The sequence below is a fragment of the Lissotriton helveticus genome, chromosome 5_1 (assembly GCF_964261635.1).
Source record: "Lissotriton helveticus chromosome 5_1, aLisHel1.1, whole genome shotgun sequence".
NCBI lineage: Eukaryota > Metazoa > Chordata > Amphibia > Caudata > Salamandridae > Lissotriton > Lissotriton helveticus.
The window spans coordinates 341,382,823-341,401,458 of record NC_136065.1 but is presented as its reverse complement, the minus strand read 5'-3'; the positions used below and the strand labels follow the sequence as shown (position 1 = coordinate 341,401,458).

At 42.4% G+C, this 18,636-nt stretch overlaps 1 protein-coding gene across 1 annotated transcript in view; it reads left to right on the top strand.

The window, feature by feature from the left end:
• Window positions 1–18,636, top strand: part of CFAP74 (cilia and flagella associated protein 74) — a 1,328,338-nt gene that overhangs the window by 474,219 nt on the left and 835,483 nt on the right. The window contains exon 17 of the mRNA XM_078642456.1: window positions 6,353–6,442. Coding sequence (XP_078498582.1) covers window positions 6,353–6,442 — 90 coding nt within the window. The remainder of the gene's footprint in view (window positions 1–6,352; window positions 6,443–18,636) is intronic.

Here is an 18,636-nt window from a genome sequence, read left to right as displayed (position 1 = left end):
CGATATCCCGACCACCTATAATAAGTGGACCATTAGATAGATATCTACAGTGCAGACACTGATACTGTGTCGTGTCGTTATTTTCAATTTTATCGAAAACAATTATTTTATTACTCACTCGATAGTGGCGAGGTTCAGGAGTTATTACTTCCCCTCGGTTCGGCTGTTGCACCCGCTGGTTTGAGAATCACCCGGAACCGGAATTTAGAACTATTTATTGTTAGACGGCGGAATTACTATGTAATACGGGCGCCATCTTAGATTGTCTATTTACCCGATGTTGCCGAATTGAGTTATGTGGGAATAACGCAGTTCAAGGGAATTCCTTAGGTCAATCCATATTACATTTAAGTTTAAAATATGTTTATCTTGTTTGGTCAATCGCCTGTGTGTTACATAATGTTAGACTACATGTATTTATTTACAATTAAAATCAATTGAAGCCAAAATTGTATCTAAAATTATACACATTACAACCATAATTCGGAATACAGAACACAGCTGGTTAGATATTCACATTATCTATTTAACACAGTCCAATCTGTTATATTACCGGAACCAAAATCATATGCTTTCAATCTATTATGATGATTTTTCAAAAATTAATCAAGACGGAGATGTAGTCAATGACAATTCAGAATAGTCAGAAAAGTTGTAAACATTGGTAAAGAAATCTGTACATTCATGAATGCATCATACAAGACATCCCCAATCATTTACATATGTGTTAATGGAATGGCATGAGTATAGGAATACAGTACAGCTAGAATACTGATCGACAGTTCAATTGTAAAAAGAGACAAGATCAATGCAGACTAATGAATATGCGCCATTCTTCTAAGCTATTCAACCAATTACGGATTGAGCCACATTTATCTATCCAATTACATTCTAGGGACTGAAGAATTACTGACATACCCCCCCTCTTGGAGGAAGTCTGGCTTTTTCGATGACTTGCCATTTAATGTCGTTGGCGGAGTGACCTTTAGCTTTGTAATGCTCTACCAACGGTGCATTGTCCACCTCACATCTAATTCGACTTCTGTGCTGGCTAATGCGGGCTTTTACAGGTTGACTCGTCTGGCCAATATAAATTAAATCGCACGGACACCATACACAATAGATGATGTTCGGTGTAGAGCAATTAGTGAAATCTCGAAGTTTGATTTTTACATTCCCATGTATGAATTCTTTGGTTTCCACAGTTAAGTCACAGGCTACACAGTTAGAGCATCTATAGTGACCAGTGACAGGAGGCAAGGACCATAGATCCAGAATGGTTGTATTTACTGAATATTTACTCGTGTCAGAATGGGACTTGAATCTTGTGCTCACTTTCTTGATAGGTTCACATTTTGAACCTTTGCACAAGTGTCCCTTGAGACTGTTATCTTTTAAGACGGTATTCCTGATTGCAATTACCTCGGCAAGGAGGGTAAGTGAGCTTCAAGCTCTCAGTTCAAAGCCCCCTTTCTTGACGATTCATGCTGAACGAATGGTACTCAGGACCAGGGCTGCTTTTCCTGCCTAAGGTGGTAACTCCCTTCCATCTGGGACAGTCCATTGCCCTTCCTACCTTCTATCCTCCCCCTCACCCATCCAAGGAGAAGGAGAGACTTCACCGCTTGGACCCGAAGAGGGCGGTGCGCTTCTACGTGGAGAAGTGTGGCTCAGGGGTTAGAGGCAGCAGACCTGGAAGCTGAGATCGGTCCTGGACCAGGGTTCAATTCCCCGCCTCGGCGGGGTCTTGGGCTAAAAATTCCACGGACTCGATAATTCTCGCCCCGGTGCCTCCTCGACTCACGGGTTCACACTCTGCGACTCTGGGCAATAGCTTGCTTAATCTCCACAACGGCCCCTCGCGGTGGGATGCCTGACTTTCACCTTGTGGATACCCTGCTATCTCACAGGGGAATACCAGGAAGGGTTCCCTAAGCAAGCGCCGGGAAACCCACTGCGGGTAGCTGTGCGCTATATAAGCTCAACTACATTTACATTTACATTTACATTACCTGGACAGAACCAGAGAGTTCAGAGTGGACGACCAGCTCTTTGTTGGTTTTGTTGGAGTCAGAAGAGGCAAGGCGGTGCACAAGCGCATGCTGTCGAGATGGATTGTCTTGTGTATCAAGATATGCTACTCTCTGGCGGGTAAGGAACCTTCTGAAGGTTTAAGAGCTCATTCCACTAGAGCGAGGTCTGCTACATCTGCTTTGTCTAGGGGTGTACCTGTAGAGGACATTTGTAGAGCAGCGACTTGGGCTTCCCTCCACACTTTCATGAAGCATTACTGCTTGGATCCCGAAGTGAGGAGGGACGGCCACTTTGCGCGCTCTGTCCTTCAGGATTTTCTGGTTTAGGAGAGTGGACATCCTCCTCCAGGAGTGGGGACTGCTGTGGGACTCTATTCACAAGGTGAGGAATCCACTGGCAGATGTATCCATCAGAAGAACAAGTTACTTACCTTCGGTAACGCTTTTTCAGGTGGATACAGTATCCGCCTGTGGACTCCTCACTGGCCCACCCGTCTCCCCGTTGTCCACTCTTCTATACCTGATTTAGTGTAATGTAAATATTTTATTGTCAAAGGAAATGTGTTATTATAATTGCTTTTCTGCATTGACTACACACTGTGTGTGTTATTTTGATAATTTGGTACTGTGTACATTGTGTGTATATCTACTGTTGTTGATCCGTCCGTGTGCCTCGAAGGCATGGAAAAAAGGGCGGAACTGATGTCATCACGCCGACGTGAGCCTATTATGGAGCCGGTGACGTCAGCGGAACCACGCGCGATGCCGTGCTTCTGTGACGTCGTCCACGTCAGCGCGAAGCTACAAAAAGAATTTCCGAATGTTGCTGACGCAGCGAGATATTCAAAAGGTGAGGAATCCACAGGCAGATACTGTATCCACCAGAAAAAGTGTTACCGAAGGTAAGTAACTTGTTCTTTAGCAATAAAGAATGACACAGACACTGCAAAGTCTCTGGGCGCTCTGTAATATAGACGTGTACCTTTCAGAGGAGCCAGATGGTGAGGATTCACAACATACCGGCGGCTATCAGTCGAATCAACAGTATCGTCAATACCAGCCTCAATATCGCAACCAAGGAAGGAACTAGATTGACGTGTGCCAAGTGATTGGGACCCTTTCTTTGGTACATACTTATCTTTCTTGCACCTGACTGGATTAACTTGCTCAGTGGCCTTATCATGAAGTTCCTTCACCAACTTAAAAAACGTCTCTATACTCTTAGCTATTCTTATGCTTTCAGTAAGTGACTGGTTACCTAATGACAGCAATTTCAGGCTTATGGTTTTATCTAAACAGTGGCATATGAACTGATCCCTAATTAGCTGCTCACTGAAATTTTCAAATTCACATTCAACCACCAGCTTTCTTAATGTAAAAATATATGTGTCAACATTTTCAGTGGCTTTCTGTGTACTTTTGAAAAATGTATGTCTGGAGACCACCTACTAGGAGGAAAATCAAATCTATTTACTAATGTTTTGACTGCAGTTTGAAACTCATCCAGTTCTTCACTCCTTGGACTGCCAACTCAGGTAGATCTTTACATGTGGACCTTCCTTCAAATCCTAAAGAATGAAGCAGTAAAAAATCCTCCTCTCAAGCTTGAATCTGGTTGCACTAATAGTTCCCAAATAAGTTTCCAAAGAATCGTACCTTGTTTCCACGAAATTGGCGGTTCTCCTGGAGTGTCTAAGAACGGAGGTGGTGGTGACACAGATTGCATGTTACAACAATAAAGAAGACCACGTGAAGGATTGTATAAGGGATATTAAGGTTTATCTGTAGTAATAGGAAGAGAACATATAACAAACTACTATAATTACATATGCTGCTAGGTTTTCAGCCCGTTTACTACAGTTCCAGTTTGATATTTAGCACATCCCAGGAGGGAAGAATGGGTGAGCAGATTACCTTTCTTGCTTCCCCATCGAAATTAACGTATTAGACACAAAAGTCTATGACCTAGAGGATGAAAGTTGATTGGTTGGTGCCATTGAAATTGGTGCGCTTGCCCCTTTTCTGAACTCGAATGGAAATGGGCCACACGTGATGATGCTTTGCTAGGCAAAGTGTCCAAGTATATCAGGTAAGGGTGGCCCAAGGAGAAGATGCTTGCGCAAAGTATTCAACCAATTAGTAAGGTAGCTGAATAACTATCCTTAGAAGATGGATTAGTTACAAGGTTGAACAAACTTGTTCCTCCTGTCAATATTAGACATTTAATTTGGAACAAGCTCATGAGGGGCATTATGGGGCTACTTTCACGAAGTGTAGGGTGTGGTTCACAGATGGACAAAGAAAATGGTATGCTAGTCAAAGAGTGTGTTTTGTGTTCAGCCAGTGACAAAGCATTGAAAACAACCTCTGCACCATTAGTCCCAATTGAATTTCCTGCGGGACCGTGGTAAAGTCGGTATTAATTTGATGGGTACATTTAGCTCACTTCCTTGTCATTCGAGGTTTGCATTATTTCTCATAGATTACTACAAAAAATGGCCTAAGGTAAGAATAATCTGGGAGCCAGATTCCAAAACTGTCATGAGATTTCTTAAGGATGTGTCCATGAGGTTAGGGTTCTTGGAGTGAATAGTTTCAGATAATGGAGTACAATTTGTTTCCTCTGACCTGGCGGGATTTCTTAAAGCTAGCAGCATGACACACCTTAAAAGCTTGTTCTATCACCCCCAAACTAATGGGCTTGTTGAGCGCTTCGGAGTCGGAGTGTGTGTACATTGGGCTTTACAAAACAAATGTGTGGTCAATACTGCAATACAAACCATGTTGTGATTTTATAGGACCACTCCTCAGTCTTCTACCCAGTTTTCTCCTTTCAAACTTCTCAATGTTGGAAAACAGCTACTGATTTCAGGCCTGGGTGGTTGCCAAAATGGCTGAACCAAAAGGTGGATGGGGGAAGCATGGGTGGTCTTGAGAGGAAGAATGTGACTCTATCTCAATGTAAACAAAAGATCTATTATGACAAGGAAAAAAAGTTTCTGACAAATCTACAACTGTTGGAGACTTTGTGAGAATAAAGAAATGTTTAAAAGAGATTCAAAGTGTTTTAAACCAGTAAAAGTTGAAAAGGTATGTGGCAATGCTGTTCGTGTAGAAGGAGGCCAATGGTTGAATTGTTCTAAAATTGTAAAGGTTTGACCCAACAATATAGCACACACCCATATGCAGGACAAAATAATGATGTCAATCAATTGCGAACACAGAGAGGCTTTGTACTTGATGGTTCTCAAAGGATCTTTACCTGCATGGAGGAGCACATGCCAAAATAAAGTGATGCTCCCGAATAGATGATTGAATTCCACTCGGGTATAGATGATTTTCATATTAGTTACAAAGTCTACACTTTGTTTCTGTTTCTCTTTACAAACATTTTATTTATGATAGGTTTATATTTGTTTCCCATACTATGGGGAATAGTGTATTATTATTATATTAGGATGTGGCCTTAGGATTTTCCTTATATGACCTAGTTATGTAGCTCTCATCTGTTGTTTTGTATTGTTTGAAGAGAAGAACTAATGTAGGATTCTGGACTACACAGCAGCTCGAGACACCACGCTTGGCTCGTGATGCTCTTTGTGGAATACTGGTACGGCGTCGGTATTCTGAGAAAGACAGTTGAACTGTCACTCAGCCCTGTGTGCACTGCTGCTGTCCACAGCTGCCCGGGATAGTTTCTGTTAACAATAAAACTTACATGATAGCTTAATTTGCCTGTAAGCATGTTTGTTACCACACAGTGTAAAGCTGCCGCTGAATCCAGTGGTGCCACATATTGGCGTGCTAGACCAATTGCTGAAAATTTTCCAGATCTGGCTCCTAGGGGAATTCATAAAATGAGCAACTTGCGATTAGATAGAATATATACCAGAAAGCACATTAACAAAGTTAAATACCTTGTTGGTTTAGCTTCTTGTGTGTTCAACAGAAAGAGTGCGGTCAGAATTCTGTCATGTCAGTAAAAATTTAAATGAATGACTCTTGGGTCTCAATGCAACCATACTATGTGCCACGGAGGGATAAAGACAGATTTGTCTTGCATGAGCATGAAGTACAATATTTCAAGAATATAACCTGAAAAGTTGAATTCTGACTAGAGTTCCTAGGTAATACTGTCAGTTTGATGTTTCATTTTACAAGGGTGCACTAATTAACATATTACCAACAAAAATGGCTGTATCCTAGTTCCATGCCTGGAACCAGTATGTACCCCAACCATGTCCAAAAAAGTGCAATTAATGAGATCTTAATATAAAATGCCATATTGTTGACTCTAACCTGTCACTTTCCTGTTTTAGATAAATGAAGATCTCGACGGAAAAGTCATGTTTCTGGCACAAACTGGTACTTTTGCCATTCCGATCACATGCACAACCAAGAAATGTGATGTAAGTTTTCTTTCAGTATTAATTCATGGCTTTGGACACTTTTTAACTGAGCAGTTTAGTATTAGTATTGTAAAAATGCCCTACTGGTTTGTCACAAGCTGTAGGTGAGCCAATGGAACAAAGCGTACACACAAAAGCTAAAGTTGCAGGATGAAGGAGCATGCACATTAAAGGCCTATCAAATTCTGCTCCCACCATGTTCCATCCTCAGTCACTCTCTTCCACTTCAAGAGATCAAATGTAGATTGATAACTTTCCTGTTCCTCTATGCAGCATGTGTGCATGCTGGTAGCATGCCAAAGATAATCACATCTTTTTCTGTCCGCTCCTGAATCCCTGGATCTTTGGAGCTCCACTCAGAGGTAAGGCTGATCTAGTGCGCTCCTACTTTGCGTGAGCTTAACCCTGTCTTGCTCTCGCCTCTTCGCACAGAGTACTCCCCCATTCATTGAAGGCTCTTTATCCTGACTCCACCGCCACTTTAGGTGTTCTCTTCAACACTTCTACCCCTGTGCGTCAGACTCCAAGGACAACCAGCCCTGAAACCTGCTTCCCCCTTGAGTAGACACTCACTTTGTTCAAAGATTTCATCACCCCACCCTTTAAATGCCTTCTTATTAATACCCGTTCTCTATCCAAACATGCTCTGGAAGTGTGAGATGTAAATGATTCAAATAGCCCAGACTTGTTTTTCCACACAGAAACGTGGCTTATCGCCATCTCTGTCCGAACATAGCCATTAAGATCCCTCTCAGCTACAACATAATCAAATAAGATATAATTCATAAACTTGGGGATAGAGTGGCTGCCATATACTACTCCACCTTCAATTGTTCCATTTTTTCAGAAGAGGTCAGTGACTGGATTTGAAAACATTACTTTCAAAATTAGCTCTCCCAATTCCCTGGCTTTTGGGGGGGGGGGGGTTCGTGTATCGTCCCCTGGATCCTGAAATATCTTCAGATCCAAATTTATGAACTCATTTCACTTTTTGCTCTGACTTCTCAATAGTTCATGTTCATTTGGGACCTCAACCTTCATCTGGAAGATGCTTTTGACCCTGACAGCATCAACTTCTTAGATGATCTAAAAGTGCTGGCCCTCTCCTTACATATTAAAGGAGCCACCCATCTCACTAACCACATATTTGATGCTTTCTTCACCAACTTCTTTCATATTAGGCTAGAGCAGCCTGGCCCCCTTACATGGTCATATCATGTTTTAATCATCTTCAGCATAACCTTCTCTCAACGTAACAAAGCTCTTACACACAATTTCAATACATACTGGTGAAACAGAATTTACATGGAAAGTTGGAACTCAGAGCTTAACAATTTCCCCTGCCACTTCTTTCACCAAACTGTCTACTGCCATCAGAAGCTTCAAACCATGACATATAAGTGCAGCTAGAAGACCTTGCATTGAGCATCCCATTACTCAGCACTGAAAGACCAGCGAGGTGCACCGTTTCAGCCCTGCAGATCTTTAACCTAACAGTAGAAAAAGGACTAAGGGCTTGTAATGGGAGATGTCCCTCTGATCCTGAGCGCACAAACACTTTTCTGAGGGGCCAATCATCCTCAGCTATAGATTACATTATGATAAGCGCTGCATATTGGGCATACGTGACTGATTTTAGAGTAGAGGCCAGGAAGGAAAGTGACCACCTCCCCCTATGCCTAGAACTAGAAGAAAAATATTTCCAGCATCAACCTAAACCAGGCTTGCAGGGACCACAGCCTATGTTGTGCAATAATAGAAGGGCAATTAGATGGCCAATAATTTTAGGGAAATTTGAACCCCTTACCTCCATTTAAAATATTTTTAGTGACCTTTTATCTTCTTTTCTTTTTAACGAGAACTTAAACCCAATCCCAATTACCCAAATCCACGCAACACTAGTGGAAAGAGTGGAACCCCACCTCACTAGAGCAGTGATGGACAAAACCTCTTCTAAGGATAAGCTGATATCGGCCAACCCCTGTTTTAATGAATTATGCAGAGAAGCAAAGAAGAACCTAATCAAGGCCTTGGAGTTGAAAGAACCGATTAAAATTAGGCAAGCAAGGAAAATATATAACCAGATACTAAAACAAGAACGCAGAATTTGGGAGGACTCCGGTTGGGAAGATATGTTAGCCGCAGCAAGGGCAGGAGATCAATCACTTTTTTGGCGGATTGTTGCAAATGGCAATACGTCGAGCAAGCCAGCCCAGGACTACCATCTAGATCCTAAAACATGGTTCAGCCATTTTGCACATTTATATGCATGTCCGGGTTCCCCTTCAAGCGAGAATTTGCGTATAATCAAAGAGTTGACAATATTTACCGAGTTTGAACCACTACACTGTAGTATCTTAGATAAAAAGCAGGCTATAGCCGCCAACAAGCTGTCCAAAGTGCGAGGCCCAGATAACATTCCAGGAGACCTCTATAGACATGACCCAGAGGTATGGGCACCGTATATTAACTTACTGTGCAATGCAATTAGCAGAGGGCAGCCTATCCCTACATCATGGAAGGGCGCGGAGATCGTCCCTATATATAAAAAGGGTAGTCGGGACGATCCCGCCAATTATAGACCTATCAGCTTGATAGATATCACCCAAAAGGTCTATTCAAAGCAGATACTGGACAAGCTAAACGACTGGCTAGTTGATAACGACATATTGTCCCCATGCCAGGCAGGGTTCAGAAAGAGAATTAGCACCAAAGATCAGGTGTTTAGGCTCCTAACCATTGCCTGGAAGTATACCAAATTAAGATCTGGTAACTTGTATGTGGCCTTCATTGAACTAAAGACCACTTTCAATTCAATCCCAAGTGATCTGTTGTGAGTAAACTTGCTAAAGCTAGGGGTCCCAAAAAACATACTGGTACAACTCATAAAATTACATGAAGATAATTTTGCAAAAGTGCGCTGGGGTTTGGGTGGGAAAATGACAGAAGAGATACCGGTGAGGAGAGGGGTGCGCCAGGGCTGTGTCCTGGCGGCCACCCTGTTTCTCCTCTCCGTTAATGATATGGCGGACTTCCTACTGGACACAAAACATGATTCCCCAAAGTTAGGTGGCTCCCATGTATGTGCTCCGACATTTGTGGATGACACCATCCTTCTTTTACAGACTCCAAGGGGACTGCAGTGCAAAACCTCCTAAATAAGCTGGTTGTGTACTGTAAACAAAAAGGATTGGAAATAAACCCATCAAAAACAAAATACATGCCCATTAGGCCGCATTCAGGTTTTAAGAAAAAGATAATGCTGAATGGTGTAGCGATAGAGAGGGTTCATACTTTTGTTTACCTAGGGGTGACCTTAGATTCTAAGCTCTCATGGTGCCCTCATATGAGAAAATCTGGGACTATCTTAATGCAAAATTCAGTGCCCATCTTGAAAAAACTCCATGCTACTGTTACCAAGTCCATCACCCCAGCATTGGAGGTATACAAATCCAGGGCCCAAACCGCCGCTCTTTATGGCTCTGAGCTGTGGGGTGGAGAGAAAATCTCCATCCTAACCGTGGGAGAAAACAGGGTTTTAAGAGCGATGGTCCCTCTCCCCCAAAACACACCAGTGATCCCCTATATGTACGATCTGGGGCTAAAACGCATTGAGCACAGGGCAGTGTGGATGACTTTGTCATATTGGTTTAGACTATGGGCTACTGAGGAACTGCATACTTATAGGCAGACACTAAGTGAACTTATTGCACTAGACACCCATGTTACTTTCACATGGCTGGCTAATATACGTAGATGGCTTCTGGACTTTGGGCTTAGTGAGTTCTGGCATCACCCAGAAAGGATGACTGCAGAATCAAAATGGGAACTCAAAAGGGTCTATTGGAACTTCACTGTGCATAAAGTTTTACAAAACTGTGAAGCTGGCTCACTTACAAACGATTTCCTAATGGTCAAACCCACACTCCGCTTTGAGGCATTCTTAGATCAAATCGAACCTCAATTGGCGAAAAATATTGTACTTGAAATTCAGGTACTGGACTCTGCGTGTTAAGTCCTTTACAACTAAATGGGAAAAGTCCCGCGACAGGGTGAAAGATAGCGAGTGTAAAATGTGCCAGCTGGTTATGCAGGAAAACATAGCACACGTCCATATGTTTTGCCCCACTTACCTGAGAGCTAGACAAAAATGGATTGTACCGTTGGGCAGGAACCTGGGTGCTAGGAGATACGCATCTTACAAACAGATAACACCCAGCTTATTGTTTTTGGTGTCTCTAGATTCTTATTGGCTATCAACTATATAAGAATGAAGAAGGGTTTGAAATGTTAATTAGGATCCTGCAACAGAGGATAAAAGTACATTATTTGCGTACTGCAGGACCAAATCACTGACTCGTTTTACTGTATATAGTATTTAATATTTTATAATTAATTTTGTTTATAGTAGTTCTTATCATTTTAATTGATACTGTGATAAGTATATAAGGGGCACAAGTACCTCCGAGGAATACTTTTATGAAACATATGCATTGCACTTTATCATTCCAACTGCCTATTGTACTGAGAACCTAATGGTTATGTTACTCGCATTGATTGCACTGATTGCACTGATTGCACTTTAGTCTGGAACTGTGAATTTGCACAAATGTAATGATTCCTAAAATCTGCAACTTATTTTCTCAAGGATTATGGTAATAGATGGAAATGATGTATTTATAGTATTGTTTTTTCTTTTATGATTCTACGAATCGAATAAAGATATTTTGAATGAATGAAATGAATAAGTGCAGCTAATATCCTTGCCTAAAGACCTACTCTAAATCATGGCATACTACAATGCTAATTGGCATACATAAGACCTCAGGCAGCTGAAACACCATTACAAACAACTTAAGCGGTGCTGGTGTAATTCACATAATGTTTGTGATAAATGCGCCTTTAAGTCTGCGCTCTGTAATTATTACCAGCAGCTTAGACAGACCAGGCCCGATCCCTGACTTCCCAGGTCCAGCAAAGTATCAATTCCATTAATGGAAATTTTCACTTTTGTAAAGAAATGTACCACTCTTTCTGCCTCTTCCTTCTGCTTTACCTCATCCCAGGACCTCTGCTCTGGCCTTTCTAGTTACGTCTAATAATAATAATAATAATAGTTATAAAAACATTTATTAAGCGCCTGAATACACTAAAAACAGTGCGTCTCCGCGCTAGGATGCATACCAACACCACTCCAACCAAAAATCAAACCATGGAGAAGAGAAAAGAAGAGTAGAAACCCTGAATGAATGCTAATCGTCAGGAAACAGGTGGGTCTTCAATTTCTGCCGGAACCTGGTTTCCGACAGTTCCATCCGCAATTCAATAGGGAGTTCGTTCCAATGTTTGCTGGCCAAAAACCTGAAGGAACGCCCACCCATTCGTGCTTTATAAATGTGGGGTATCGAAAACTGCATACTGCCCATAGATCTCAAGAGGCGGTTAGGACGATAAATAGTTAACATCCTATGGAGGTAGGTTGGGCCCTTGGCGTGTGCAATACGATGACTAATGCACATGGCCTTGAACCGGATGCGTTCCCGCATGGGGAGCCAGTGCAAGATCTGTAATGCACGTTTTCCCGAAGACTTCCATGGCAACTTTAGGACAAGCCTGGCCGCCGCATTTTGGACGCACTGCAGCTGATTCAGTCCCTTTTTACTGAGACCACAGAGCAGTGCGTTCCCATAATCCAGATGGGACGTGACCAGGGCATGGATTAGAGTTTTCCTTACTGTAATAGGTAAAAGATCCAGGATTTTACGCAGGACCTTCAGTATGCCATAGCATCTCCCCGCCATCTTACCTATGTGTTGGGAGTATGAGAGGGTGGAATCCAAAAGAACACCCAAGTTCTTCACAGTATCAGAAGGGGAGGGTGTAGGACCCAAGTCAGCGGGCCACCAAGCTGATGTCCAGATTGAAGGAGAGGAACCAATCACAAGAAGTTCGGTCTTATTCCCGTTCAGGCGGAGGCAATTGCACTTCATCCAAGCTGCCAGTGCCACATGAAAAGCAGACAAATTATCTGCCGTCTCAACTGGGTTGTGAGATAGAGTAACCACCAGTTGCGTATCATCCGCATATGATACGATATCCACCCCATAAGACTCCACCATCCTGGCCAGGGGTTCCATATACAGATTGAATAGCACAGGGTTAAGAATGGAACCCTGCGGGACCCCTTTTTTCAAAGTTCGGGCGTGGATCTGAAGGGGGGACAGTGTATTTCGAATTTTCTATCCGCCAGGAAGGAAACCATCCATTCGTGCGCCATCCCGGCAACTCCTATCTCGCTCAGACGGGCAAGAAGTCTAGAGTGTGATACGGTATCAAATGCCGCACTCAAGTCCAGCAATATCAGGGTGGCGGTCTGTCCCTCATCCACTTTCTGGTGAAGCAATTCTGTGGAAAAAAGGAGGGCAGTTTCCGTAGAATACTTTGCCCTAAAACCAGATTGGGAGGAGTGTAGAAGATGGTTATCCTCCACATATTTAACCAACTGGTTATTAACCAATTTTTCCACCACTTTGGCACAGAATGGTAGCAGGGAAATGGGCCTGAGGTTATCCTAGTGGGAGATACTCAGGTTAGTCTTCTTTTTGATCGGGACTACCTGTGCAAGTTTCCATTCATCAGGCACTGGTTGTTCTTGGAAGGAGAGGAAAGGCAGATTATATGGTTCCCTAGGAGGTGAACATGGTTCCTCAGAATTTTAGGAGGGGCAACATCCGTAGGGGATCCTGACTGGATGCTCATGATTATCTTTATCAATTCCTCCCTCGGGGGCACTGTGAATTTATTAAGACATACATTCTTAGTAAGCCCTGAGTCGATGTCCCTGACCGAAACTTCTTCAGCTGGACCCTGCTGAAAAGACACGTATATCTGCTCCACTTTATTTACAAAGTGATCGGCGATAGATTCACATATCTCAGTGGAGACAAGATCTTTAGTCTCTATCCTAGTGAGTGCCGTGAGCTCCTTATAGATTGAAAAGAGCTCCTTGGAAGAGTTTTCAGCAGATTCAATCCTCTCTTTGAAGAATAGTATTTTCGCCTTATTAATCCATGATAAGTTCAAGCTGATTTATCATATTTTCTCTCCACAATCCTCTTTAGACTCTCTGGACTTTATTAGTATGCCCTCCTCAACATCTTCTGGAGAAGACATGCCCACCTGACAATCCTACAACAGAAGAGGTCACAAGGACTATGCATTTAGTTACATCTGGTTCTCTCATTGACCCCTGTCCACTCTATATCTTTTCTCTTGGTCATGAAGTGATTGACCCTGCACGGACCACCCTTTCTAACCTCTCAATGTTGACTGCTGTTTGTCCTGTTCAATGGAAACATACCATAGTTCTTACGTTGCTTACAAAGTCTTGTCCTGATTCTGTGATCTTTTCCAACTGCAGACCTATCTCCCTTCTTCCTTACCCAGCCAAATTCCTTGAAAAATACTAGACAGCCATCAACTCACCAACTAGCTTATGTCTCACTTCCTGATTGATCACTCACAATCTGGATTTAGAGCCAATCATAGCAGGGAAAATGCTCTCATTACCAAATGGACAAAATCTAACTCATCATTGATAAGGATGTCCCTGCTGCTCTTAGCTTTTTAGATATCTTCCCAGTGTTTGGCACGTTATATCACACACCATTCTTCTCAGATACCTTTTTGATGGAGGTATCTGCCATTCCACTTTTCAGTGGTTTAGTTCCTTCCTCTCTTACCGGACCCATTCTGTATATGTCCCACCATTTCAGTCTGTTTCTTCTTATCTTTTGTGGAATGCCTAGGGATCCCTCCTAGGCCCCACATTGTTTAATATTTATATGACACCACTGCCACCTGTTGTTATATATTTTAGTTTTAATATCATGCTTATGCAGACGATACTCCACTGGTCTTCTCTCGGAAGATGCAGCAATTAGTAAATCTAATTTCATGCACTGTATTTCTGCAGTTGCTGACTGGATAAACTGTAATTGCCTAAAGCTAAATGGTAAGAAAACCAAGCGTGTTTTATTTCGTAGAGATAATTCTCTGTGGACCACAACTTGGCGCCCCCTTTACCATGGCCCTCTCCCGCAGCCCTGGTAAGCTGCCAGAAACTTGAGTATTGTTGTTGATTAACAGCTTTCTGTAGTAAACAACTCACTGCAGTGTCTACCTGTTGCTTTAACACTCTCAAATTTCTCAGAAAGTTTTTCAAATTGCTTGCCCTGATTTCACAAAAAAACGTGACCAAGCATTCATTACCAGAAGACTAGACTACAGAAATGCTCTCTATGTTGGTGATAGAGCGCGCGGGTCACCCGACCAATAATTTCGCCACTTCCGGCTTCGGGCCCATATATTTCAAATCACCATATACATTGATCGGATGACCTCACGGTCTACTATCAATAATTTGTGAGTTCCTTTCGTTATTCTTCAGCGTACCCGACTTACCATCCACCGACGCGGGTACCTATGACCACAATGGATCAGGGAGCTAGCTGTAAAAGGAAAGGCAGCAAAATACAAACCCAACAAATAACATTCAATAATCTTTGTAAAAGGACCACGGACAACTGGAAGTTTTAAAGTCTTTATCTAATTTTAGTAAAAATCAGAGAGTATCAAATTCACAGTAATTAAGCAATCGATAATCAGAATAACAGAAAGTACATAGCTGAATAGCAAATAAGTCAGTGCAACCATTTATAAACTAATGGAACCAGGACACACTTAAAATGGAGGATCAGGAATTAGAACGTTTTAAGATGAATCACTAAAGATGGGATAGGCTTCGATTAGGACTAGTATTCTAGAAATATCTCAGAGAAAAATGAGACAGGAGTTCGGGACATTTATATCTATAGGAGAGTCTATGAAGAGAGACACGCTATGCTTTAAGGCAAAAGTTCTTTAGACAGTTTAAGTAAGGAGGTTCTAGACCATATCAGGAAATGACAAACTGCAATGCAAAATATAATTTCTAACAGGTAGGATAACATAGGAACACGTTAATGAAACAACTGCAAATGACTTTATGATTCAATGGTTGCGGAAAGCATGGAAAATTAACATATGCAAAGGTATGTCTTTATTGAAGCAAAAGACAGAAATTCAGAAAGGTGCAAGGTTCAGAGTTTTCAGAGTGATATTTACCTAGACTGGTGTGGAAACCAAACCCTGGCCACGGGTCAGTTAAGGACAGGAACCCCTCAAGGAAGGATACCCCTCAATGGACAGCAGGTGCAGAATGGACACCCCGGACAGGACAGGAAGACCAGATTAGAATCAGGACAGGACCCTCAGGACAGGACCCTCAGGACAGGACCGGCACCCGCAGTTCGGAAGCAACGCCTGCGCTCCACCCTCTCTGCAGCTATCGATCAAGACCCCGATTGGGTCAGCGAACTCCCAGCAAAGTGCTCCGCCAGCACTTTAAGGTTTAGTAAAACCTTAGTCTATGGTCAATTTCGGACAGAGTGCTCCGCAGCGCTCTGTATCTTCAGTCACCTATTGAGTGCGTTGGGTCAGTGACAGGTCAGCTAAACCAGACAAGTCGGACAATTTCCCTAGGTGAACCCAGGGTAGATATACTGTTTTGGGACGGTGTACCACCCCCCAATGTTGCAAAGTGTCAGAATCCCTCAATTTGGATTGGTCCTAAGGTAGGGTTTGGGTAACACACCAATCAGAATAGACTATTTGGAGGCCTACTTTGCATCTCTGGGTACCGCCTAGCGAGATTGGGGTTCCCATGGGAAGCTGTACAGCAAACAATATCGCAACACACAATGTATCATATAAGGAGCAACTTTCTCCATTCTCGTAGGGCAGAGGTGGCTTTCCCATGAGCATCTTGACTGTGGCTGCCAGCTGGCTGAGTTCCACTGTCCAATGTTGCCACCTTTCAGTGCACCACGAGTATGCGCAGAAGGGACCTTCAATATGGCTCCCAACCGGTTCGGGCCCCCATTCCCCGCAGTACATGAAAAGTAAGCGAGAACAAATTAATACATAGAAATAAATGAATGCATTACATGTCATAATTTTGTACTTTATTCTTATCACTATAAAAATATACTATGCAATTAGAAATTAGCTAAATATACACTGTCACAAGAGCAACTGCACGAGCAGTACCACGTTATTGCCAAAGCTGCGTATTACGCATGCGCACCCTTTCCCACCAAACTTATAACTACGTCAGGTCACGTGAGTGTGACTGACGCATGCGCAGAAGCAATTTTCCAATCGGCGGCCATGTTTAGGAACACGGATTAGTTGTATTAGAAATACACGTACGCAAGCTTCCTCTACCTCGTTCGAATATAAAAATAAAAGATTAGTAAGACGTACAAATTTTATTAATTGATTACACATGGGCGAGGTTCATGACTCGAGCAAGTCGCGATGCGAAGCTTGCTCTATCAATCCCCTCTTTGATGATATTTACTATCATCACAAAAATAATGGAACCAGATGCCAACTTCTCACACTTTATACAACTCTATCTCTTCCAGCAAGCGATTCAGCTTCTCTTTTTCATTTTTGGTAGGGTGAGAATTTTTCACCTTTTTGTATATCTGATTATTCATTTCCTCTAATTCAAGCTCATCCACACTTCGTTTCACTCCTCTGGCATTCACTTGATGCTTTCTGGTGTGCTTACGGCATTTGCAACAGACAAATATGAAAAATAGGATAAGACCTATAATTCCAATTGGCATCAGTACCTTAAACAATAAGCTTTTACCTAAGCTAGCAAGCCAATGACCTACATTTGAGAGACCATCTACCAGTCTCTTCCAGGCACTGTCAACCTCGAGTGGTTTGAGTTCCTTTTCCAAATTAGTAATGTTTTTCACGTATCTTTTGAGCTGCACACTTTTGTCCGGAATATAAGTGCAACAATGTTGCGCCTTCAACATCCGGCAGACTCCGCCCTCTTTTGCTAATAAGGTGTCAAGAGCAAGTCTGTTCTGCAAAACCATTGATCTGATCGCAACCATTTCGGTATTGACCAGCAGAAATCCATGAGCTGTGTCCGTAGACAACACATCCACTATAGTGGACAATTCGCAAATTCTGTGAGTGTTCAGAACCACTCCCACTCCAGGTATCAGTGCACTGAAAATACTACCCATTATTTCACCTACGCTTTCTCTTTTACTACGCACTAAGCCATTAGTATTTTCACTGCTTCCAGCAACTTCATTCACATGGTATATTTTCGGGAAGACAATGCCAAAATAGCAGCTTCCATACCAGTGATCCGGCAATTTGAAATAAGCCTTGTCTCCACATATATAATAGATTCCAGGAAACACAGGCTCTGACCCATTTTTGAAACCCCATCCTCCAATTACCTTGTAATTATGTTCACATTCACTGGAACCAATGAAAATGTTATTATAATAGCTAGTCTTCTCGCGGTGAAGACACAGCTTTCCTTTCTTTTCAAAATCCAGCAACAGAGCAGGTCCCGCCCCACCATTTGAGGTGCCTTCCATGTTCTCAGCCCATTTTGGCGTTTTCTGTCTTTTGTCATCTGCCTTTCTTTGTATTTTTATTCTCCTCTTCTCTGCCATGTTCAGGAACATCTTTTCCTGTTCACGCAAAGAGCAGGTCAAGTTATCTCTGTGTGCGTCACCTATGTCGATATTACCTATAGTCAGAAAGTATTCGCCCATGTAGCGAGTAACGTCACTTTTGGTATGTACAGGATTCAGGTTCCCACGTATAGGAAGTTCAGAAAAGATCACGTCATTGTTAGAGTAATAGTACTGTAATGGTCCTCTTTTGTAAAATAAGCTTGCTAAAATGCTACAGGATATTCCATATGTCAGGGGCAGGTGATGGTATGTCACGCCTTCAGCTACAGAGGTAGGTAGCTTCATGCAGACATAGCAATCCTCAATTTCCATAGTCTCTACATAATGTATTAACAAGTTTGCGAAAACATTTAAATGTGTCTTATTCTTAACTCCATGATAATGTAGTCCTCCCTCATCTGATGCTTCTAGGTCTCGTTTTGTTTGTTTGAGTGCTCTCTCATGTCTTGCTACACTCTGTGTTGTCAGCTCCTCATTGTCAGTATTTACAATCTCAGTAGGGTCAACATTAGTGTTTTTGCTCACCGCAAAAGGAATGAAAACTGTTAGTCCTATCCAAACTAATATCACTAT